This window comes from Phalacrocorax aristotelis, chromosome 2 (genome assembly GCF_949628215.1).
Source record: "Phalacrocorax aristotelis chromosome 2, bGulAri2.1, whole genome shotgun sequence".
NCBI lineage: Eukaryota > Metazoa > Chordata > Aves > Suliformes > Phalacrocoracidae > Phalacrocorax > Phalacrocorax aristotelis.
Window position 1 is genome coordinate 55,369,519 of NC_134277.1, and position 26,516 is coordinate 55,396,034.

Genomic DNA, 26,516 nt, shown 5'->3' on the forward strand with positions numbered 1-26,516 from the left:
TACCCTTATTGCCTTTGCAGGATTTTCAAGGCTGACAATATAAGAACCACTGCATTAAACAAATTAGTGACAGACATAAGGTAAATGCTTACAAGAGTAAGAGATTGATAATAAGTGTTAAGCTGGCTGCCCACTATGCAGCTCTTCAGAGCCAAACTCAGGAGTATTCCTTTCAAGACAAAAAAGACAGTGTTAACACCAAAAGTAAGATACATACAGATTATGCACTCAGAAGCATTAGATTTTTAGATAGCTGTCTTGGTAGGTAGCAGGTGGACACGGCAGAAGCCCTGTAAATACATTCTGCTTGTTCCCTGAAACAAGCAACCTTGTGCTGAACCCACCAGCCTTCAGTCAACACAGGACATGAGATCATTTTGTTACAGGAGGGGAGAGAGAGAACCAACGTCAAAAAAGACCAACAGAAACAATGTATGGCAAAATTAAGACTGTTCCCAAAATAGTAAGGAAAGAAAAATGAGCTATCACAAATATTTAAGTAATTTATATGAAGTTTAAAAATAAATTCTGGCCTTCAGCCAAGTTCTTGGATGGGACAAATAAAAACCAGCACTTTGGATAATATTTATTGCTTGCAATGGCTATGGCATCATAGCAGAGTTTCATGCAGTATCTCCATTTCAGGGATGCATTTTGCCACATTTGACTATGTATGTATTGGTCAAGCAGAGATACAGGCAGCACAACCTGCCCCAGCGCATTTAGCAGGAATGGAAACACCAAAGGTGGAAGCACTATCACAAACGCTTCAACACTCATCCATTCCCCCATGCCAGAAATATATAGTGGGTTCAGGAAAGGCTTTGAAAATGCTGTCTCATATGAGTAGGGTCTGCCCTGGTCTCCAGGTGAGATGCTTACCCCTTGATGAAGACTGGGATAGAAATCAATGGCAAAAACTATTGCTAGGGCTGCTGCGTTTGTGTTGTCTTGGCACAGACTGTGGACTGGGCTCCTAAACCTGGCTATGCTCCAGGGCTCAGCCTCTCAAAGCCAGCTCATGATTTTTGCTGCTGCAAATGGAGAGCGGACAGGGGCAGCTTTCATGGAAACAATCACATGGGTATCACAAGAAAATGGAAACCACCTCCTCCAGCTCCCTTCCTGCAATCGAGCAGTGGATGATTTGAACGCTCCCACGTGCCAGAGCCCCCGCTGACATCTCCAAGTCACAAGGAGCTCATGGGTTGCCAATCACAGCTGGAGGACTCAAACCTCCTCTTCACGGTGAACTGCAGAGCTCACTGAGTAGGGGCAAACCTGCAGCCTTTTCTGGACAAGCTGCTACTGGGGTGGGGGGGTCACGCACCACAAATGGCAACTGGACTCACTTTCACAGGGGTAGTATTTTTTCATCCAAAATTGGGTTTGTTACCATGTGAATTTGTCAGGCTTTTGTACTTTACCAGGGCATGAAGCAATGGTTTCCCCTGGTGGCACATAACCAAAGAGTGATTCAGAACCACTCAGTGATCTGCTCAACTATTTAAAATGAGAAGTTTTTAGTTATTACAGTTGCATGAAACCACCTGTTTTCCCTGAATAAAGAGAATCCTTATGAGAAAACAATAATAAAAAAGGTTCTGCTTTACAATTTTTCACTCTGGTCTCAAAGACTGTATGTGAAAGACAGAGCAGAGCTTGAAGAGCAAAATTCAAAGTTTACAAGTTGTGCTGCTCCAATGTTGTTGCTGCTTCTGCACTTGCAGGAACACTTGCCACGTTTTTTGTGTTGGTTTTTTATTATTATTATTTAAGGACTGAAAACCTCAACACTTCCTAAAACCATTCAAAGTATCTTACAGACAACCTCAGCTATCCAGTCAGTTCTCAAAGCACCCATGATCCATTGCCTGTCCCTAGTGAAAGGGGGAGATGCAAAAGGGTAAAAATTTTACATATATTTCAACACTTGGTGGTTTTTTTGTGTGGTTTGTTTTTTTTAGTCCTTGAAGGACGATGAAGTTTCTGGCTTTTCATTTTTGCATCCTTTCTAGCTCCCAGAGCAAGAGCACACAAGCCAAATTTACATGCGGAGTGATAGAGCTTAGTCTCCTGGAAGGAATGGATTTTAAAAGCCTTTCCATGAGACTGGTGTCCCTATACACTTGGACTTCACCAAACCCACTGTTTCATGGTTAACGGTACATTTCACTTGGTGCTTTCTATATCCTAACAGGTCAAAAATTTGTGAAAGAGGGTATAAGTTTATATAAGAGATACCCTGTTTTAACTTACATTCTTGGTTAGTTGTTTCTATTTTTACACTCTTTTATTCTCACTGAAGTTACATTAATCTCAGTTCCTGTACAGTCAATCTTGCCAAATGAGAAGCTGCGTGTCTGCTAATAGGATGAAAATTACTAAGTCATGACAAGTTTAACCGGTTGTATTTTTTACTTCTTTTGTCATCTAAGGAAGTCTTAAGCGATGTAGTGTGTGTGCCAAAGGAAGAAGTAGATTTACTTTACTCTGACATTAGATTCCCTTAGATTTACAGCTAACTGTTCACATTTCAGTCTAGAGTTTAACATGAGACCTGGGTCTTCTCCTAGATCAAAAAAAACCCAAAACCAAAGCGATATGAACTATTGCAGGATTCTCTTATCTTTCATTATTGTTTGTTATTAGTCACAATATCACCCAGTCCTTGCCTTATGGCATTAGGCACATTCACATATCAGAGTAAAACATATTCAGTGCCTTAAAACCTATGCATAAATGGAGATTAAAAATAGCTAGAACAAGATGGCAATAAAATAAACCAACTTGCATTAAAAAACATGAAAGCCATTCATTATTAAGTATTTTTCCGTTTTTCATGGAGAAGATAAATGGTCACAAATAATTTCAAGGGGGAATTTATTTACAAGGAACTGCTCATGTTACGTATGAGAAATCATGAATGCCAACAGGTGCAACTTAAGCAGAAAATGTGGTCAATAACTTGATAATAAAGGCAGACTAGAAGATCCTCTGGTGAAATTTTCTGTGAAACACTGAGTTGCTATGTTATGTTCTTGGTGGAATTTGATCAGAGAAACATCTCTGGTGCAGTAACGCTGAGTTTTTACTTAATAATCAATCAGTTAATTATGTTCTATGCAGCCTTCACAATATCCCCTTATGAAAATGGCTCTTTTAAATCTATGTAATTCACATGCAGCAATGCAAATTTTAACACCTAATGAAAACAAATGGCACATTACACTGTGAGCCAGCCAGAGGATGCCAACAGAAGAAACAAACCCTCAAAATCAAATTGCACATATTCCTAAAATTTGACTACTTCACTGCTTTGCGGACAGCTTTCAAAAGAACGCTTATTTTCAATGAGGATCCTTTTTCCAAGGCAAAAATGACCACTGAAAGCAAGCACAGTGGCCACAAACATTTGATGGGAGCAAAGGTCATTGTAAAATCATGACACACCGAAGCAGAGAAGCACAACCTAGTTTGCCTAACACATCCAATCCATAAGAACATCTTGTATATAAAGTCAGGAAACAAGCTTAAGCATATGCCACCAGGTCAAAGACATTGTGGGCAAGTGGAAACAATTGGAACTCCTGGGTAACTACCAATTTCAAATCTCTAGAGGAGCACAGCTAGTGTAGGACAACATGTAGTTTCCAGGTACAGAATACTAAACATTCCCTAAAAAACCTGGGACTCCAGGAGAGGTGACTGAGCTCTACAAGGGGAATAGATAATTAAAATTATGCCACAAACTGGAAGCCTATGACCAGGGATGTAACTTTTGATCACCAGCACCACCATACCATCTGTAACTACCCCACTGCATATGGAAATGCTGTTGGGCAGATGGGGGTGAGGGTAACAGCACAGGGTATGCCCCTTTCCTCAACCATTTCTGGACCTCAGGAGTTCAAGATTAATTCACTTCCACAACTCAAGTTAAGTAGTTGGGGAGAAAGGGCAACTTCTGCCAAAAAAGCTCTATGCCTGCAACCTATTACTCCAACATTTCTTCAAACACATTGCCCGGCGCTTTTGGTATGAATTAGGGCACTGCATTAGCATTATATGTTGCCACCCAAACCAAACACATCATCTGTAAGAGTCTCCCAGGAGACTGAAGTCTGCTCTGACTACGAGGAGGTTCTAGGTTTGGAACACACCCAGAAGCCACAGCCAGCAAAATTAATTGTTTTCTTTTTAGCCTAGAGAGGAGTTTTCTGTTGGAAGTTGCCTCCAATGTTTCCTGATGAAGTGACCTGCTCATTCCTTCCTAAGGGTAGCAAAATGAAAGGGTGATAATTTTAGGCACTCCCCATCTTGGCCAGGATAAGCCGACAGTGTATGTGTCTGAGATTACCGCACAGACTGATATTCCTCCATGTGTTATAAACAGGAAAACCACTAAGACAAACAAGCTGCTCCCTATTGTAATTTTCTGCAGCAATACTCTAGCATTAAGCGTATTCCCCCTAAGTGTAAATTTGTCCCAAAGAAGTACTAATAAACTAAACACATGATGGCAAATTGTGCTGTAAAAGTTTATATCACTCCGTACAAAAAACAAGCTTAGAAAGTTTCTAAAACAGTGATGTTGCCCTCTTTGCTGCTTCTTTCCACCTGAGAAAACAAGCTCTTTGGTTAACCAGGGGTGCCAGAGAAAGCAAAAATATTCCTATCCATCATTACCTGCCTTTTGAAATTACTTTTCCTAGCACAAAGTGCAGCACCTCTTTTATCTCTGGTTGGCCCTTCACTTCCTAAAAGTGCCATCACTGGAAAATGCAATGACTCCTCTCAGACAAAAGCCCCATGGATGGCCTCTCCAAATCATGGGCTCTGGTATCCTCCTCCCTATAAAGAGCCATGCTCCATCCAGACCTAATTCTGCCCCTCCTGAGTCTCCAAAAGGTTTAATCTGCAAATAAAATATCTTTTTAAGGAACTACAGTCGCAGACAGAAACACATCAGTGGGCAGGCAGTAAAGCCAGGAATATGCCTACTACTGAATGTCCAAGAGCACCAGTGAAGTGTCACACTTCATTAAGACTTTACATGCAATGAAAGTAATTCTCAACCCTGTTAGAACTTAAATATATATTTTTGAGAGACTCTACTTGAAAAATAAATCATATTTCTTTCCCATTACAGAATATATCAAAGGGACAATTTTATCAAAGGGCTCAAGATTAAAGATTTGGATCCCTTTAGGATTTAGCAGGGAACACTACAGTTTAAAAAAAGGTAGGTAAAAAGAAATACAAGGCAGGCAAAGCAGAATTTCAGCAGCTGCTGTGCTGTAAGTCTATTGACTGAACCTTATTTAAGACATTTATTTCATTTGGGGAGCATAAAATCTCTCTCCTTGGATTTATGAACATGGTTAACCAGACACTTTGACAACAGCACCGCCAGAGCAACCAAGTTTCTGCCTGAGCTATAAACAAGACACTTGGCATTTTTCATACCTGCTGGCAAAAGTCAAAAAGCAGCAGTGAACTAAAGTAAAATTAGTTACCTTGCTAAAACTTGAAATGGGATGGGTTTTTTGGGGTTTTGCTTTTGGTTTTGGGATTTGTTTGGGTTTCGTTTGGTTGGTTTTTGTAATCGACAAAGCTTCATACAGAGCAGAAAATACTCAAAAACACTCTCCAGCCAGGAAGGAGGAGGCATCCACCACCCAGTTATATCATTTATCCATGTGAGGAGAAAAAAAAAAATAAAGTGATTTCTTTAAAAGCTAGGAAGGTGGGCAGAGGAAGGCATCTGGCCAAAACCTCTGCCTTTTGCTCACAACTGAAAACCTCCCACTGGCCTCAGGACACAAGACCCTTGGGCTACCAAACAGCCCTCCTAGCTACACTGCCCAGCAAAAAGCCCCCAAACAGTTAAAAGCAGAGTATATTCTACAATCTGCTCTCCCACGTAGGTGCACTACCAGCCCTTGCAGATCTTACAGCACTTAACTACTTGCAGCATGGACACCCACTGAAAGGATGCTAGTGCCAGGCATATTTGGCAGCTTCCTTTTGGCCACATTGTGTAGGACAGTTTCAAGCTTGAGTATAAGCTCACCCTTGAAAGACAATCTTATTTGCTCTTGGTGAACCTTGCAAAAACCTTTTGAAAAGCCAAAGACAACTCCATGGTCATTAAAAGTATTTAAATCTTGATACAGTTAAGCTCAGCTCAAACACGTCAGTCTTCCCACCAACTCCTAATACTCTTTGTGGTACATCTAAATCCCTGTACTTCAGAGGCTACAAAAGGAACCCAGAGTTATGCAGCTAGCAACTGTTCTTCCCTTGCCCATATGAACTACTCAGGAAAAAATGCAGCTTCTCTTCTCCCTGGCTTATTTTTCAAGGTGAGATATCAGCTCTATACAGTGCTGGCCAGAGTGTATCTGTAACAGAGAGGGTTGATCACTTTACAGAGCAAGGCAACAGAAAACACTGTATTTGTTTTGCTAAGATTATATTTACTTTGCTCTGCTGGAGGGGAGGCAGGCTGTGCTAATAGATTATGAGCACACTCTGCACAGTTCTGGAAAACAGAATCGTTTCTGAAAGCATGCTTCTGTAAATAAACCCCTGTGCTTCATGCTCACCCCACCTATCCCACAGCCCTTTAAGGCTGAACATATGCTATGACAGCATCTGGCTCAGCCTGACAGTTTCTCTGTCGATGCAGCAAAAGGGCAAAAAAAGTTATAGAAAACAACAAAAAGGATCAAACCCAAAGACATCAACTCTGCTTTTGGTCTTTGCACTTGATCTCACTGCAGTCATCATTCCTGGCAAAACTACACAGCAGCTTTCGTCTTCCAGAGATGATAAACTTCCTGCTGCAGGCTGGAACAGGTCAGCGCTCCCTTTGCCTGCCCAGTGGCCCAAACCCTGTGAAATCCTAGATAATTGTGACTAGGTTTTCACAGCTGTTGCTGCTGCAAAAGCAGTCTCTGCTTCAAGTGTTATCCCCTGACTTCTCTCCCAGAGAGAAGTGTGCAGGACCAGTCGGGCCACTATCACAGGGAGCTGCACTTGCCAGGGGTCTGTTTTTCCCTTCTTCCTCTGCAAAGCAGTGGTTATTGTCCACGTCCAACATACGATCCACCACTCACAGTGCCAGCATCCCAGGAAGGGCCTTACTAAAAGTGAGCAACCAAGCTCTGCTGAAAACCGCCCCCTCTAAAAGGCTCTGTGTTGACAGTATGGGAGAAACCAATCCCATTTAAAAAACAAACAAAAAACCAAAAACCAACCTTCAGAGTAAGTTCTTGAGTGTCTCTGGCTGTGTGTCTCTGTCCTGTAACACTACCAGCCAAACCTTAACACAGAAATGTTGATTCACAGGCAGACAACTTTCAGAAGAAAGTACATCTTGCAAAATGATCAAGGTGGTACCACCTCTGCATCAGTTATGATTGTGAGACTGAATGCTTTGCTACCCAGATTCTAGAAAAGCAGCCAGATTTTTATGAATTAAGAATAAAAGACTAATACATGCGTCCCCCTCATATGAGATCAAACAGCTACAGAGGAAGAAACCACCACAGCCACAGACAGTGACTAAAATCAGTGAGCACTAGAGATGAATTTGTGTGAGATCAGCAGCCCAGAGTATCTTTAGAGACCTGAGGTAGCAGTGATGCATGGCAGACAAAGGCCAGAAACATACTTGTAAAAAGGCAAATTTTTGGCTACAGAATTCAACAGTGAACAAAACATAGCTGTGCAATTTCTGTTGATAAGGCAGCATTTTATTCCAAACCTGTCTGTACAAACACAGCACAAGCTCCTCACCTACAAGCCATTATGGAAAGCCTTTGGTATCACCACTCCTCTGTTCCTTCTCAGCCCCAACCTCTCCATGAGGTACAACCAGATCCATTAAGAGTTAATATGATGGAGCAACATGAGACTGCTTAAAACCACCAGACAGTCACCAAGATAAAGATCTCTGGAAAACAGAAATGCTGTGTCTGGGTTAATCATGTGGCAGGACTGCTGATGGCGTTTGAAGCTATTACAACTTTCACTCTGCACACAGACAGCAGTGACTGGTGGCAACAGGCAGCCCAGCTGGATGGCCCGCAGTGTGGTAAGAAACCAGGCAGTGCTTCTTTAATAAACGCAGGAATCATACAAGAGGCTTACACCATCATCACCATTACACCTTTGTGATAAATCAAGGAAGATGAGATTTAGCTCCACATAAATCTGCAGGCACAATGTGCTTTTCTGTCTGCATCAAATTCTCCTGTCCCATCCAAAGGTAAGCCTATCCTAAATGTTAGGGGAGCCCGCATAATCAGGAAACAACCAGGGCAGTTGCTGGGAAGGTGAAACAATGTTTCCTCAGAGTCCGTGCCCTGATCACAGCATGTCTTAAACACACGGCTCAAGTCATCTGAGCACCATCAAACAAGTGCAGTTCCCGAGAGAAAATGTATTTCAGAGGCAGGCACAGACACTGAGATTAAGGAAACACATGTAAAGCCTCCAACCCCATTTATTTTCTTCATCTCCTCTGTTTCTAGACCCTTCTGCAGCCTCTGCTTCTTCTCCTCTTAGTACCACATTCCATTTTCTCACATTTATGTCTGCCATTCCTTCTCAAAAAAAAACCTTTTTAAAAAAAAGCTAATCAGATTTAAACTTTTGCTTCATTTTCCACCAGCAAAATTGACAGACAGTTACCATGTAATGTATTTATCTGCTGTTAGTAGTTTTATCACTGTTGAAGAAGAGAAGGTCTGTAGTGGCAGCAACCATCATCCCCAGACAGCCAGAGGAGGAACTGTCCAGCAGCAAAGCACCTTCTGAGAGACAGCAGGGATCAGCTAAACACAGACACGAGAAAACAGGTGATGCTCCTGAACTTCTCAATTAACAGCCACTTGCACCAGCTGTCCAGGTTGTACTGAACATATCAGTCAAACCTCCAAAGGTTGTTTAAATTAAAAAAAATGCAGCTTTTGCAGATGAAACCTGAGGCTCTACAAGTATTGGAATTACTGCCTGTGTATACTACAGAATTAAAGTTTCTTAGCCAGAAATAGGTTAGTGGTTGGACTTGATGATATTAAGGGTCTTTTCCAACCTTAACGATTCTATGATTCTAGAAATCAAACAGGTTCCAGTGAAGAGGGGCAAAAAAAAAAGGGAGGAAAAAAAAAAGTCAGAAAACTGCCTCCCTCCTCTACTTTCCCACGTCCACTACAAAACCAAACTCAAAGTATTCTGAAGTCCCAAAGCATTTCCATTCCATTCTCCGTTCTCAACCAGAGAAACACATTTTCTCATGAACTACCATAATTCTAGCAACCTGAGCTGTAATTTGGTAGCCTGCCTTGTACAAGATCAAGTTCTGAGCAACACATATTGTACACGCCTTCTGAGATCCACTTATCTCAGTCACACAGTTATGAGGAAAGACAGACTTTAATAAATTCAGTAGCAGCAATCAGAACAGTAGCTCCTGTCCTGAGGGGGAAGAGCAAATAGGAAAGGAATCATGCTCAAAACATTGACACTTATCAATTGCAAAACGACTGAACGAGTATCCCTGTCAGTTTATTTGCAGGCTACAACTTTTTTAGTGCTCAGTTTCACTGGGGTCTCTTGAGATCAAACCTGGCAAAAGAAATTGTGGCAAGCTTGTATAGGTCTAGTTTTTTCATGACTTTTCTCAGTTCTTCTGTTTTGTGCCTCCAGCACTCTAGAACTACATGTTGGTAAGACAGTGTCATTAAGCAAGGCCTGGCACAGGTATTCATTTAACTGTCGTAACCTACAGAGCTCTGCTGTGTGCCATTTGGACTGGACACCTCATTTACCTAGTACGGTTTGTCAAGCTAGCATGAGGTCATGCACAAATCCAAACAGCTTCTCCATCCTTGATCACTGGCAGTCCAGAACTGACATCCTCTTGTTACCATATAAACCTATTTGTCACTAGAGATTCAAATGAAAAATAACAAAGTGAACAGATTAAGGATGCAACTGCAAACAACTTGATTTGTCATGGATGCAAATTCATCATGCATACAGTAAATAAAAGGAAAGAGGACAGCCTAAGTGAAATACTTAATATATTTTAAGGCCACATCTTTTATCACCCATTCCATCACAAAACTGTGCAATCAAGGAGATTTCCGGTTGGAGTTTGGGCAGGTTTTTTCGGGTTTTTGTTTTACTAGCTGTTATTTAAGGATAGCAGTGAAAGATCATGACCCTGTTTCCACTCCTCCAGAGTCTGCAGGGCTCCCTTTGATGTTTCTAATGTCATGTAGCCTCGTGGATCATATCACCTTTCCCATGAAAGCACAGGGATTATCTTTCTCCACTACTTTGCATTCTCCCTTACACGAACAAATGACACTTCCTGCTATTCTTCCAACTGTGAAAAATAGCTGCTTATATCATATAGAAAGCCAGTAGACTTGTTTGTTGAGCAGCTGTTTTGCTTTAAGTTGTTGGTATTTTTAAACATGCTTAAATGTTTCTCTTGCCTATAAAAATGAAATTTCCCAGGAATTTTCTAGAAAAATAGCATTCCCAACATCAACTAGAAATGCTACAATAAATTATATAGTTTCCTGGGCATATGTAGCTCTTTAATTAATTCTGTGCAGTACCCAAAAACTACAACAGGGCTAGTGTGAAAGAAATCATTATTGGGTTAAGACAGAAAGGCATATGGCTCCTTTTCATCCAAACTCAATACATTAAAGCCTAACCAGATGTACTCATTTGAAAGAGACCAGAATTAGTAAATTCACAGCCATGTTTTTTAAGTAATGGTAATCTCATAGGTCTACGTTTTCTTTAACGAGCTTTTCCACAGCAGAAAGCAAAGATTATTCCAGAAAGAAAAAAACGTGGAAGATATCTAGTCTCTTCCCAGAGATCCACACAACTTTAACAGGACAGCGTTTCCTCGTCGGTGGTCCCTTTATTTATTTTATTTTCTCTCAACAGCCATGCACAAAATGTTGATAGAGTCAAAGGATGAATTTTTTCTCCCGTTCTCACAGTTTTTAGGTACAAAGAAGCTTCCTGGAAAAGTTTATACATTTAGGGATGTCTGGACCTGCTGCATTCTCAAAACAAGACAGTGCCAAGTGATACTGAATTTAGGTCACACTCATCTATGGGAATACGTCCTTCAGTAAGGAGGATATGCAGCTCACCACACAACCATACTTCCCACTAGACTGGTGATACAGATTAGTGCTTGTAAGACATATGTGGTTTAAAAGATAAATGTCCTTCCTACAGAATTTTTAAAACTATTCCATAAATTTCTTAGCTGAGAAGAAAACTATTGTGCTTACTTTGCAAACAGAATGGCACCTGGGTGACATTTCTTCAATAACAGCTGCCAATTGAAGATAACCACAGTCCTAGCAGACCCTGGACAAAGAGTTTGTCACAGGAAGAACAGACCCCAGCATGTCTGGAAAGCATTCTCTGTATCCCTAGGACCATGACACATGTGAAATTAAGCTATCCCACTGCTATTTTCAAGCCCAGGTGAAATCCACGGTGTTCTTCACACCCAAGAGCCCAACTGCTTCAGGACAGACCCTACGTTATCCTGCCATTCCCACACAGATTGCATCACCAGCCCCTCGTGCAGTTAGACCTTACACAAAACTAAACCCTGAACCTGCTGCTCCTGCCAAAATAAAACTTTGCCTCCTTATTTTAAGTATAAAAAGTGTAGCAACAAACCAAGCCAAAAGAAGACAGAAATCCCCCTCAAATGCATCTGATCAAAAGTAAATAAAATACACATTCCTGGCACCATGTCCTGAAGACCTGGTGGTGCTTAGACTGACAAATCATGCCAAGCAAGAAGTTCTGAGCTTCTACCCAAGAAACTTCATGCACCTGTCAGGAAAACAAAGAACGTCTGAAACCAAGCAGAACCACTTTAATCGGTTGAATACTTGAGGGGAAAAAATCCAAGAGAGTGGAATTGCAGTGAGGCCAACATAAGTAAGGACAGGAATGAACTGACCTTGACATACGCTAGGTAATGCTCACACTTTTCCTGCATGTATGACAGCTGTAACTTCTCTGTGATCTGCCCCACTGTCTCTCCAGAAGTCACAAAGTAAACTCTGGGTTGCTGGCTCTTTTCCTTCTTTGCCACATCAGCAGTCAAGTTATAATTCAAACCTGTTTTAAAAAGGAAGAAAAAGAAGAAAACAAAGGATGTCAGTGAACAATAGTTATTTTCTAGCCACCTATCAATGGATCCTGTGCTCCCGGGGCATGTGTGCTTGAAGAAAGGTCAACACTTGCAGGCCCTCAATCAATCACTAAGTTTCCTGCGGCTGCACAAAACCAAATCCAATTACTAATGTACTCCCAGGCTTTGTGTCGCTAGGTTCCTGAGCCCATCCTCTCCCACAGGAAGTGATGTGTAAAAGCACATCTAGACACGCACACTCAGTAACAAAAAAGAAACAAAAGATGCTTAAACCACGTTGCTAAAAGAAAAAGCAAAAACAGCAGCAGCAGCAGCCTCAAGCTTTGTTCTCCTTCTAGAACAGCACAAACCATGCAAATGTCAGCCAGGATGCGGCACTTCCTGACAATTAATTTTGTTGATTTGCAGTCATCTTAGCATTTAGATCTTAACTAGAGGCCACTACCTTGCACTCAGCGTCCCCCTCTTAGATGCTACAAATCCCTGGCAGTTTATAGAAGACACACCCAGAGACTAATGAGCTGCGTCTCTGTAAATCCTGTCTCCTGCTGTTCTTCAGCAGGTTAACACAATACTGGATGTACCCATGCCCCAAAAAAACCCTTACTTGTTACCTGAAGTAGTTGTACAGTGACTGAATGATCCAAGCTGACTACACCTCTACTGTTGGTAAATGCATCAACAACAGAAGCAATGAAACTGCAACAGAAGCATGAACATCTCTTTCGCTGCTTTCTACACACAAGGGAAAGGCTGGCTGTGAGGTCCTTTCACTCATCACAGACCACAGCCTGCATTGATTTGAGCTGTTATCAAGGCAATAATGGGACTATCATGAGATTGGCTTACTATAAATGGCTTAATTAGTTGATAATTTTCATAAATGACAGCCAGCACCAGCTCCTGTGCTGATTCGTTACATATGTAGGATGCTTGCCAAATTATTGCTGTGGCTTTTATTTATGTTTTAAGTCCTAAGTGATTGATGCCAGATAATATGCTCCCCATAAATGTAAACCTTTTAAAGCCAGAATTTTATAAACAATCAATGTAAAGTAACACATTCCTGGACTGAGGTCTTCTATACTAAATTTCAGCAAGGGGTCTTTGCTGGATTGTGTAGTGTTTTTCATTTGGTTTTCTGGCGGTGGTTTTTGTTTTGTTTTTTTTTTTTTTTTTTTTTTAAATCAATGAAATTCCTAATCTCTCTAAATTAACATTGCTGCCAATGCTACCATTTCCAATCATTTCTGCACCAAAATTCCACTACTATGAAGAATTTATTTAATGATATTGCAACACTTGGTGCAAAAGTCTCTGTGAATGTTCATAATTCACATAATTCAAACCAACCTCACTTCCATTTGCAGTATGTTGCATTCTGACGAAAAGCTCCCTCACAAGTTCATGCAAAGCAACCAGAGACATACCCTAGGTAGCAAGAAAAGCCACAGCTGAGGAATCAGCCTACTATCACAGGGCTCCACCTGAACTTTTTTTTGCTTGCTTTTGGCAGAATAACTTGCTTAGATGGATAATACCTTGAAAGTGTTTCAAACCCTGACAAGCTCAGCCCCAAAAATTCTCACTGAAGGGGTGTTTGCTCAGTCCCACTAAAGAGCACCACCTAAACAGAAACAAAGGGTTTAGCCTGTTTAAAATCCCAGCAGTCTCTTTCTTAACTACTTTTTTTTTTTCTTTTTTTAAAGAGTGCACATCCCACACCCATCCCCAATTGTTTCCCTTCCACTTTCAAGACTTCACAAGCACGCACACATGCTGAGATCTGCACTGGCATCCCAAGAATAAAGACAAGAAAACCCGTTAGCAAACCCAGACCCTGCATAGGCAGAGGCAAAGCGCCCTGCGGGGAGATGCAGCCCTCTTCAAAGGAGGAGCCCCAAAGGAAGGCAGGGCTGCAGAGCTTGCAGGGGCGCCTGGGGAGGCTCTCCGAAGGAGTATTACTGACACTGAACAATTCCTCACTGCAGGCATGGAGACGATCCCAACGCGAGCCCCGTCCCAGGCCTCCGAGCAAAGCGATCCCAGCTACCGTCTCTCCGAAACAGCAGTGGATGTTTTCAATCAAGCAGCACAGTTCCCATCCTCCCCCACCCCCCGTCTCCCCTTTATTTTGACAACTTGTTTCTATGTTATATCCAATGATGTCACATCAGTGGAAAAACTGAAATATCATGAGTAAGGTGGTTTTTTTTCACCTCCCCAGCTTCATTGCTTCCAAAGAGCAACCAGAGTGGGCCAAACTTAGCACTGCTGGTGGTGCAAGTTCCTCCTGCTCATTGCAGTAGGAGATCAGGAGGCAAGTTTTTGCTAGCAAATTAACTCTTGCAGGTGACACCTTCAAATATTAGTCCGGCAGCTTTAAGCACCTTTGGTTGGAAACGTTTCTGGGGATCTGTCCACCCAACTTCACATGATCAAAATAAAACTCTGGCATGGATTTTATAAGCTCAGATGAAGGGCCTGATTTTTCTAATGACTACTCCTTTTCCATAACTAAATTTAAATGTCTAAAAGCTTCAATAATGACTCCCTCTGAGAAATTTCTGGTTATACCTGCAAGAGGGCCGCCAGCCAGCAAACCAGGAGAGTTACCCCAGCCAGTAACAAACAAACCAAGTAAATGGCAGAAAGCATTTTACAATGGATTTTCATCCTAAGTGGCACATACTCATGATGATGCAAGAGTTGTCCCCTCACAAAGCTGAAAGCAGCCCTGAAGCAGAGACGAGTGAGGAGGGATTGAAATCAGGCAGCGGTATCCCATGAGCTAAAACGGGAATAGTAGCTGGCTGTGCTAATGGAAGGGTTACACACCGTAAGCCACCCAGTGCATCCCTTTGTCGCCCACTCAGATGATGCTACAGCACACAAAAAGCAGGTGGGAAAATGGTCAGCAGGAATAAGCACGCCCATAAGTGCTTGTTAAGCCACTAGCTATTGTACTGATTCCTTGGGGGGGTGGGGGGTGGGGCTGGGGGCAGGCAGGAAGGCACCACATGGAGAAAATGAAGAACTTAATAATAACAAAAAGCCGTTGGAAGAGGAATGTGTTTCTTTGCCTTCTCTTCCAGTAATTATGAGGAGAAAATGATTCATCAACTTTGCTCGCAGTGAAAATTCTTAAGTAATGGAAGTATTAAAAATATTGCCCTAGCAAATCACAACATACATAGGACATTCCCACCATCCTCTCCCAAAAAGCTTTCCTCTTCCCCTTACTTCAAACTGTGTTTCAAATCCTTTCTCATAATGTTGTCCCTAGGTTCCAAGCAGGGAGCCACCCTCACTGCTCTGGGCATACACTGAACAACACATCCCTGCTTCTGAGGCATTCAGAGGGTAGCACTGTCTTAGATCTGCATCCAAGCAGACCGGAAAAATGAGACACAGACAGAAATGACATGCCTGCACCAAACTACAGCAAGATTCAGATAGGAAAAGGAGTGTCCACTTTCATCAGGTTTTAGATCTGGCGTGTTTCTTCAGTCCTAGAAATGTAGCCAGACAGAGCAAAAACGTGAAGCAACCTGTTATCGCACACTAAATCTCACACCAGTCTTTCAGGCAACAGTGTTTGGGTCATGAAGCCTACCCTAGAAATGGACCAACATACAAGCAGTGCATGCCTGAAGTGAACAGGACAAGAGAAACTTTGAAGACGTTTCTAATGCATTTGCCTAACTCTAGCTAAATGCTCTAACCGCTACATTTCATAGCCACTTAAAATTCACCTAATTCTTACACTGGCACTATTATTACTATTATTGTTGCTGCTGTTGTGGGGAAAATTATCCAGACTGTGGGAACAAGTTTATTTCCATTCTCCTCAGGGATGAATGCAGAAGCAGTGCTTGATGAACAGAGATGCCAGCAGCCTCTGTTTTCTTGTCCTGGTCACCCAGAAGCATGTGGTCTGAACAGGCTGAAGTATGCTCATCCAGGCTAGGAAAGGACTTTCATCCCTGCTTTTCCTGAAGATACAGAGACCCCAGGAGAGACAAAGCAACAGCCCCTCAAGTGAGGGTGGAACAGCCTGAGTGAGATTCCAAGGTGGAAGAGTGAAAATTTAAAATGCCTCCTTTCTCACACACCCAAGATGTACCAGAGGATGTCTCTCCTGGTGGGTGTACGACCAGACGCTCAGCTCCCCAGTAAGCGTGGAAGCAGAGCGAAGGATCAGACAATGCCTGGCACACAGGGCAGAGCACATGCTTCGCTTGGGCATGGCTCTTTGTTCAGATGAAACCATTTCAGCAATAAATTCATACTTCTGAAAACTGTAGTCTGCAAACAGTGTCCACAAAATGGATGGGAATTATACTCTCATTGGCAGTATCAAGTAGTATCAGTAAACACGAACCCTCAGGTAGTTGTTACATGACCAATAGTATTACAACTACCACTAGAAGAAAGGAAAAAAAAAAAAGGGGAAAAAAAGTAGGGTGAGGAGGGTTTATACGCAAGTGTGAGGCAGTGCTAGCTGAAGACAACTTTCCTTCACATGCCAGTTAACAAAATAACCACACGTTCAAATAAGCATTGAAGACATACACTTCCCACTGAAGAATGCTGTCTGCATGTTTAGCTTGTCTTTCTAAACATTGTGTAGGTGACCAACTTCAGCTGCCCAAAAGCAAAAGAGCAACACCCAGCTTTTCACCAGTAAGCAGCAGTCTTAAGCATCCATGCTGACAAGCCTTAGGGGAGCAGTGTTCCCAGGCCGCACTGTTCTCATCGTCTGACTTACAGACTGCCCCCAGACATCCGAAGATGAGACAATCCCAATGTTTCTAGCCACAAAACTTTGACATAGCATTTCAACACCTCCATACGCCTTTCAGAGTCTGAACTGGACAATGATGTACTTTAGAGGGATACTGATTTTTTCCCCCCACATTTAACCACGCAGGAGAGAAACTGTTGCAATACTTCCATGAACTGTTCCACCCCTTGTTAATTGATATTCTTCAACTGCAGTAATTAAAATGGCCTGACTGTTAGATTACAAACTGAAAGCTTATTTGAGATATTTTATCCAAATCATATCCCCAAGGGGTTTTATACAGTCAGATAGTTCTGGATGCAATGTTTTCAAGACAAATCACTTTGCTAGAAGCATTGTATAAAAGAACAATGGTTGGAAGTTTTATAATCGTCTACTTAAGAGTAAAAAAATTCCTTGTAATGAGATGGATGTTACTTGCCAAAGAAGATGCACATGTGCTTTCACCACAATAAATCATCGGGAGTACAGTCTGTACGACAACACAGAGGAATTCAACTGGCTCTTACAAGACAAGAAGCAAGAAGATAGGTCTTTTGCAAACAAGGGGAAAAGATATTTAGATTGCAAAAAAAGGCAGCTCACTTCTTAGCCACATGTCCAGAGATATGAGTTAAAGCAAAGGAAACATTTTAAACAGTACCCTCAGGAACCTAAGAAAACCTAGATATTCAGAAAATCTATTCAGCGATTTTCAGAAAGGCATTAACACCCCTGAAGCACTCAGAGGTAAGTGTTTTCTTAACTGACAGAGTAGCAGGCAGTACAGAAAAATACTTTATCAAAGCATATATTTGTCTGCTGAGAGTCATCATTTACAGGGAAGTAAAAAGTACAAAAATAGAAACTGAAGTCTCAGTTGCACCAATATGTTAAAATCCGAAGGAATCTTAAATTTAGTAACTCCATTTTTTTGACTGTTCAGGTGACAAGCTGCAGACAGCAACTTCAACATGCAGCCTGTTCTCACTCTATGTGAATGGCAGGAGAAGTAACAAGAAGCTTTCTTCTTCTTCAACTCATTTAAAAAATCCAAATACTGCACCAGGCTCTTCCTACTGGGATGAACAGATGCAACTCTCATCCTTCTTGATTAGCAGCTCAGAAAGGCTGGGGCACAGAGCAGGAGGAAGCACTGCTTCCCCCAGCTCCTCACCAGACCTACTGCAGAGATGCAGCACGCTGTGAGGCTGAGATATCTTCCCTGAGCAGCGCACCACAAGACCTCTGCCATTCCTAAAGCATGGCGAAGGTAAAACATCGTGGCTGAACCAAACAAACCCAGACCTTACAATATTTAGAAATGCTCTATCTATCCCATAACCACTTCATGCATATCTAAGACTTGTAACATCGGGATGTAGAAGACAAGTAATGCAGCCAAGATGCAAAGGCTTGCACAATTGCACACCTTACACAATTCCATTAACCCAAGAAACTCCACGTGTTTTACAGAGACTAGCTAACCTGGAAGATATTCTTGCCATCAGTGAAATACTGGGCTATTTATAATAATTTTGCAGACAGGTAAACTGATGCACAGAAAAGGACTTGCTCACATTTGGTAGGAATTCAGATTTATAGGGCTCTGTTTCAAGAGCTCCTTGTAGGCTATCAAAAACTATTAATCCAGAGCAAATCACACCTGCTTTCTGATAACACTGGTAGAAGATATGAATACAGAAATGTATTATCAAGTGGTAAACAGGGAATACGAACTTACAAAGCATCAATTCCTTCTGTGTCCTCTGTCCTTGCAGTAAGCCCAAGGACATATTTCTCTCCTTTCACTGAGGAAGAAACTGCCCCAGTATTATGTCAGCCTCACTGGAAGGTAAAAACATGCCCAAGAAAGTTCCCAGGGAGTCTCCAACTTTCTAGAATTGCATAACTCAGCTCACCTTGAAACAACTTATTTCACATAAAAGCTCTGTTACTGACTCTGAAGGAGCCCTCAACTCCAACCTGCCAGCGTGCCCCTGCTCAGGGCTGGCACAGGTACCTTACCTATTTCTCCAGGAACGCGCTTGCCACTGAAGCGAAAGCATGCTGTGACGTTGAGGCAGTTCACTGGCTGCAAGCCATCATGGCACTGAGGAGCTGTGATATTGATGGATGCAGGCAGGAAAATGGAGATGTCCACAGTAATGACAGGCCTGGATCTGGAGATCAACAGAGAAGTGGAATTGAGGGGGAAGTTCTCAGCCAAAGGAAAACAAAGTAAAATTGGTAAACCGCACAATTCCAAGCAGACATGAAAAATAAGAGAGTGAATTTGAACTGTAAGATAAATTAGCACTTGACCTAGCTGGCAAGGACTACTAGTGTCTGAATGAAAACCATAGCATCAACTTGAAGTTCAGTGCCCACATACAGACTGCAGGCAGGCAGCTGGGGAAACTGATAACATATAATAATAATCACCTCCAGCACAAACTGCATAAAGCCTTCCTGATGACTGAAGAGGATAACAAAATTAGCACAACGGCAACCAAGGACAAGCTCATGCAAGTGAGACTGCTTGCTAAGCAGCCTGGATGGTCAGGAACGGGTAGGCAGAGACCTTAAGTTTCCAGAGAATGGTCTGCAGTCAAATTTGTTACCTGAAAGTCAAGGAGGAAGCAAAGGGGTAGGAGATGGATTCATACATAATTTTTTTGACAGTATAAAAGGAACAACAGACACCACATTCATGTTTTCTGGAGGAGGGAACATTTGGCTAATTCCCTCCTGGCAAGCGGTAAGGATTGAATACTTTTTTCACGCTGCTGAACTCTGTTTCAGGAGTTACCTGGTTCACTGTGAACGAAAGTTTTCTACCCTTGCAACTCTGGCACCGGGTTATTGCCACAATTATTCCCGGCTGAAGACGACCTCGGCCAGAATCGCAGACCAAGATGAATGCCATCAGGGCCCAGGTGAGTCTCCTCTCTCACACAACACAGAAGCCCTGCCAGCTTGGTTGGGAAAAGCAGTCCGAAGCCCAGGCTCTCCCAAGCTGTCCCCAGCACAGGACTTCAGCCCAAAAAGTCACTGAGTGTTATTCTTTGTGGTTTCAATTTTGTACATGTTCAAGATGAGCATGTTCTTCCAAAACCAACTCTAGTAGTAAAAAAAAAAAAAGGCAGCAACCAGCAGATACACTTCTAAGGTAGTCCCAGCAGTCATGCAAGGCCAGACCACATAAGCAAACCACTTCAGGACTCTCGCTCCACAAGCCACTTAATTTAGAGGTGGGGGAGAGGAGGAAGAAGAGAGCAGGGATTGTGGTTACACCTAATTCATATCAACTGGAACAAGCTTCACATCAATCTCCGAGACAGCTGCTCAGACTCTTTTACCACAGCCTGAAACAACAGTGCAAGTTTGCCTTTTGAGATGGAGGATGAAGATAAATGCTAACCCTAGAAAAATATAGAGTAATGACAGGGAAGGAGGAAAGAGGAGGAAAAAGAGTGAGCTTCCTAGGATCATTTCACACCTTGGAAAAAAACTCTTTCCAAATGCTTGAGGAAACATAAAAGAGTAAATGCTATGATTGATCCAGAAAAATATTTCTCCTAGAAAAAAATATTTCTCCAGCCATGATGCACTGTGTGATTTTTCCTTAACATTAGATCACTTGGTTATTCACTGGAAAATAGGAAAAAAGAAAAAATCCCAATGCATCTGTCAAACAGCCATGCACACACGCGAGCAATACAACAATGACAATCTGCCCCAAGTCACTGCGGCTTCCACCAAAGCCTTTAATATCATTTGGCAAAACATTTGTTAGTTTTGGCCAAAGGACTTCACAAAGGCTTCTGGAAGGGTGAGGGGGAAAAAAAAAAAAGCTGATTTCTTTATCCTAATCTGAATCTAAACAGCAAGAGGGACATGCTGTAAATGGCAGTAGCAGCAATTAATCAGGCTGCCCACAGAGTCAGCCAGTAATGCGCTAATCTCCTCTGAAGTGCACAGGCAGCAACTGAACGCATGGACAGAGGTCACCATGCTGTTGTGATGTATGCTGTTTTAAACATCACAGCAAGCCCTTCAGATTGCTCTTCCCCGCCCTGCAAGTAACAACATTGCAGGAGAAAAGTGCACAGTTCTCTTTCTAGAAGTTTCAGAGATGCGGGGCTGTGAGATCCCATCTGGGGCATGGTACCTTTTCACAGAAGCAGCAATTGGCTTCCTCTGAATGCATGATGAAGGAACAGAAAACTCTTCAGAAGACTTGAATACCTGCCATGCTGATCATCAAGAGCATTTTTTTACCCCCTCTCTTTTTTCTTTTTGTTTTGTTTAACTGATTCAAATGGAAACAGAGCCAAGTTTTTCCTTCCTTGAAGAGGAAGCAGGCTGGCGCATACGCTCTGCAGCCTCACCATTAGTCTTGCCAGTCTCACCACATCCCTGTATCTTCCATTAAGATGCAGGAGTCCCTAGTGATTACTTCTAATGCCATCTAGGTATCGACAGAATTTTGCTATTAAATATTAACAAGGATAACAACAGAACTACTGGCAAAATTCAAAGTTCCCATTCTCTTCCCCAGGTCTGTGCATCTCAAGCCTGCTCCTGCTCTAACTCTCCACCAGCATAACTTGGTGGACCAAGCTGTCACACCTCTCTCCATCAGATGAAAGAAGCAATTGCACTTAATTCATACACTCAAAATGGCAGCCCGAATCCTCTGTGCATTGCAAATGCCTCCATATTTCATTTCCCTGAAGAGTCTTATTTCAATCTGCGTCCCATTAGAACTTGCAAAATGACATCCTGGCATCATACGCAGCTGGCTTTTTGCTCAACTGCGTTCCCTTAAATCATAATTTATTTACTTCATGCAAATCATAGAATCATAGAATAAGAACAACGGAAAAGCCTTCTAACAAATTCAAAGCAACCTTTCTAAAAAGGCACTAAGACACAACACATCTCCTTCCAGCTCTAACCCTCTGTTTTATTCATAGGCCTGGGAGTGCTAAGTATTGTCATCCCTCACTACACTGTTTAAATTAGACTGTGCATTCTTTGACATTATCCATGTCTCAGATTTTGCTTAAAAAGTAATCCAGCTTGCTGCTTCTGACCACAATAAATTAGGGAGAAAATCAGAGCAGTGGAGGACTTAGACCACATAAGATATAAACTGAAAACAGAAACAAAAAGAAGACAACAGTGGATGAAAAATACATTGATCTCACCTCAGAAGTACCACATTATCTGACAGGAAGGCTCCAACGGTCATATCTGAAATTTTTGTAACATTGAGACAGTTACAAAGGAGGCACAGAATTCAGTTCTCAAGTCAGCTGGTAAATTACAAAGCATATATCTAAAAAAAGCATTTTTCTGACTTAAATCAGCCACCTGGTCCCTTCAAATATCATTATGTCACAAGTATTATAACTGGAGGATTATGTCCTTGACATTACTTCACTTCTACTTCACTGCTTGGGTTTTATTTTTACTATTACGTTACTGTGTACTACTACTTTTTTTCTGAGATTATCATCATGACTGGGCAGCTTCGAGGCAACTTACAAGCTTGGCCAGATACTGAAATCCTCTGCTTTAATATCTCAATCCTTCATCATTACCTGAATCAAGCAACTGGCACAAATTCTTATCAGGAGCTTCAAATAATGAAAGGAAAACGGAAGAAAATGCTTATCTTCATCAGCTTCCCACAATCACAGGAACCAGCAACCTGGGAACAACCAGCTCTGCTGTTTTCTCAGCCTGCTGCTGCATTTCCCCAGTGCTACACTGCCACAGTAGTGGACGTACCTGGATAACCATTGCCATCCATATCAACTCCCCCTGATATGGACTGGCCGAACATCCGCAGCATTGGGTTTATTGTTTGCCCAGACAGCTTCTGCAGCACAAAACACATGAGCAAAACCAGTCAGTAACACAAAGAATCCTCTAAAAAAAAAAAAAAAAACCACCCAAAAAAAGCCCTTCTAGCCTGATTTTCACCATCACCGAAGCTCTCTTCCGTGGGCTGGGAGTGCCGCACATCTGCAGGCTCGCACTTTACCCACGCAGCCCCAAGCAGGAAGGCTGCCGACTGCAGGAAGCCCTTCTGCTCTGGTCTAGGAGGAGGCGGCCAGTGTTGACTTGGATTAACAAACACACCTGCATTACAACCTTCATACAGACCCAAGCAAAATAAAGAACACATCAAACAGATTTCGGGAGGGGGCGGGGGGAGGAAATTTAACTGCACCCTAGAGATTTTCTCTTTTTTTTGCATTACTTTTATTTCTGTAAATAAAAGTTTTAAGCAGCACCTTAACAAAATTAATGATTAACTGAAACCGAAAATCCTGTACAATTATTCCTTTTCACAAAGTTTGCCAGCATACTCAAAGTCAAAATGATTAATTTTCATCCCACTTGGAAATTCTGGTTTCCATCAGCTATTATGCAGTATTTTGTGTCAGTTTGGAAGCTGTATCTCATTTCCGTCTCCACAACGCAAAGATTAATTAACTTCTAACATAGCTTTTTTTTTTTAATTACTAACACAAAAACTTTCTCTAAACAGTTTGAATTGTAAATGCCTTTGTCTTAAGCAAATTAATATATCAAAATCTCATTTTCTAAGGCAATCAGATGTCTCCCAGCTCTCATTCATTATGCTGGGCCACCAACTGCAAGACCTGAACCCAAACCAACATCTGCCTGCAGAAATTACAGAGGAAACCTATCCCATGAAGTAATTTCAAGGCAGTTGGTGCTGCTTCACAGCTTGTGACATGTGACCAGCTTTTCCTGGCCCTCCCATGAAAGGACATGATATTGGACAAAAGGTCAGACAGGAAATTCATGGAAAAAAAGAGAAGTTGAGGGGAAGAAAGATATCCTGCAGTCCTGACAGCCAGTTTAATGGGAAACCTGTGCTCCACTGTGTACAGATCTCCTTTTCCTACTCATGGCAGATAAGATTGAGACAACTGGAAGTAACTTCCTCCCCACATTACATTTGCATCACATTTTTGGGGGGTCCCAGTTAGGGTGGTAAATCCCACCTGCAAACATCCCAGCAGACATCAGCAGACAATTACAGCCTAGAAGGCAGAGGTATAACACTGCTCTGCTTTTAAATGCCATGAATTAAAATGGCAGGCCAAAAAGCCAATTAAGCTGCTTCTGCTCATAGCCACCACTAAAGCTGCTGGAAGGGATGTGAGGAAACAGACATTGATCAGCAATTTAAATGAAAAAAGGCGGTAAAAAACCTAACAAAATGAAAGGGGTGAAAACGTATATCCTGCAGGCCCCCCCTCCACCTCTCTCAGGTTATTTAAAAAAGGAAGTCCAGGGCATTAAGATGGCTTAGGGATATAGTAGTAAGATACAAAAAGTCTTTCACCTCTGGGTTCAAATCCAGGGCAGGCAGGTAGAGAGATGAATTTGTTATGCAATGGTTTTGGTCGCATATGGGAGATGAACTGGTGGTGTGCCTGGTGCCCTGCAGCAGACACTGGGAAATGGCACAGAGGCACTGTCTGTAAGTGGTGTCCCCCTCAGCTGCCTCAGGACACCAGATGATGCTAGGAATGGTACCAAGTGTCAACAACCACAGTACCCTGCCACCCTCTTGAGCTGGGCTTTGCCCTCCTGACCAAGCGGAGAAGCATGTGCCATGTCTGCTGACCTTGCTCCCATGCGGAGGGAGAGATCGCAAGCAGGATATTTCATTTCCCACCCTGCTGATCTGGCCTCTTCCAAAAATTTTAGATTTTCCCATGAATGACCAAAAAAACCTGATCCTTTTCAGCAAGAGCTGGAAAGCTCCAGGCTTTTCAACAGCCAGAGAAGAACCTTCCAACCAGTGGCTCTCAGCAAGAAATGGGCAGAATCTTCTACATGCCACACACTAGGGCACTTTAGAAGTATTCAAAAAGAGTCATTTAACTTCCTATTTTCTAAAAAGCAGCACATGGCATATACATGGTAAAAGGAAGGACAACTAAACTTCTGTGGTCTGTTAGAAGAGTCTCCAATATAACCACTAAACATTTTAATTCTACTTGAACTGATTTACTGTGAAGGATCCCACCCAGCAACAAAACAAAACAACCAGAACTTCAAACATACAGAGGGAGGGAAGCTTCAGACTCTGAAAAAAGAAATGTACTACACAGAGACTAGGGGACACATGTTGGGCAGCATGAGGATAAATTTATCTTCCCTACTGCCTGGCTACAGTAGCTAAATTGCACTGTGTCATCTCTGCACAAGATGCTACAGCATATCCCAGCCGAGATTTTACTTCATAATAACAGTCAGAGGAATGGCACCCAAGAACACCCTTGTGAGATACTGTCACATCGCAAGGGGAGGGCAAACAAGATGGGTAAATAGGCTTCTGCGAGGCACGAAAGAAAACTCAGTACCTCCGCCTTCTCACTAAGCCTGCATCTGTGGGAAGAAAGTGCAACCTCCCAACTCCCCACTGGCCTCTCTATAATTTATATGCTCAACCTCTCCAGGGTTTTCATTTCTCCTCTGCAGCAGTAATATCTCTAAAAACTAGCATTCAAACCCCAAGACTTTGTTTGCTTCAAGAAGGAAGCTGTACCTGATAACAGTAACAGAAGACAGTGAAAAATATTCCCTAACTTAATTTTACCCTGCAGCATAGGTATGGACAAACTTCGGTAGAAGCCATCTTCAAAGCAGGACTGAGGAAAGGATGTAGAGCTATGATGAGGCTGCCTATAAAGAGACCCTAAGTATGGTTTATTTCTGCAGGCCCTGGGAACATGACTTCAGATGGGTATCATAAACGACAGCGTCACATACCATAGAGTACTGAGGTACAATACCACTGGCGTCCCCATGGTAAATGTACACTGCTCCTACGTAGTTATCCTCCTTAGGTGCTCCAATGGCAACATCTGTAAAACAGTACAAATTATAAACATTTCACAATCCATTCCATTAATTCAACTTCTTCCCAATTTTAGAAGCCAGCTATCCATAGGAAAATAGCTCCCCATGATGAAGATGATCAGCAGCTCATATCAACCGGGCTAGAAGGAACTTGCTGGATTTAATGAAGAGCTCATGTTAAGATAAACTTAATACACAAATGTATATGAATTTGTACACGCATGTGATATGTTGTGCTTAATTAGAAACACGTGCTCATTAGGAAAATGGGTGTTTATTAACCAGCAACTGTGCCTAAAAAGTTAATTTAGAATCCTTTCATATCATAATCTCCAACCCCGGGGAACATCAGCTTTGTGAACCAAGACAGCATTGGCAAAACATTTATTGTAGCACTACGTTAAGTTTGCTTGAAAATCCAAGGCTCCAAATGAGGCTGCATATATTAAATGGATAGGCAGGGAGGAAAAAAGGCTGATGAGGGTGCACTTTTAAAATACATTTGATGCAATTTAACTGCAAACTCCTGCAGAAGAGTGATCCTGTCTCCCGTTCTCCCTTCCTAATTGGATCTAGTGGCTA

At 42.1% G+C, this 26,516-nt stretch overlaps 1 protein-coding gene across 2 annotated transcripts in view; it reads right to left on the bottom strand.

The window, feature by feature from the left end:
- ITGA9 (integrin subunit alpha 9) overlaps positions 1-26,516 on the bottom strand; it is a 225,199-nt gene that overhangs the window by 160,581 nt on the left and 38,102 nt on the right. For both annotated transcript variants that reach the window (XM_075083640.1, XM_075083639.1), the window contains exons 11-15: positions 25,845-25,939; positions 22,815-22,905; positions 22,229-22,274; positions 19,041-19,195; positions 12,032-12,192 (exon numbers count right to left, since the gene is read on the bottom strand). In XM_075083640.1, coding sequence (XP_074939741.1) covers positions 12,032-12,192; positions 19,041-19,195; positions 22,229-22,274; positions 22,815-22,905; positions 25,845-25,939 — 548 coding nt within the window. The remainder of the gene's footprint in view (positions 1-12,031; positions 12,193-19,040; positions 19,196-22,228; positions 22,275-22,814; positions 22,906-25,844; positions 25,940-26,516) is intronic.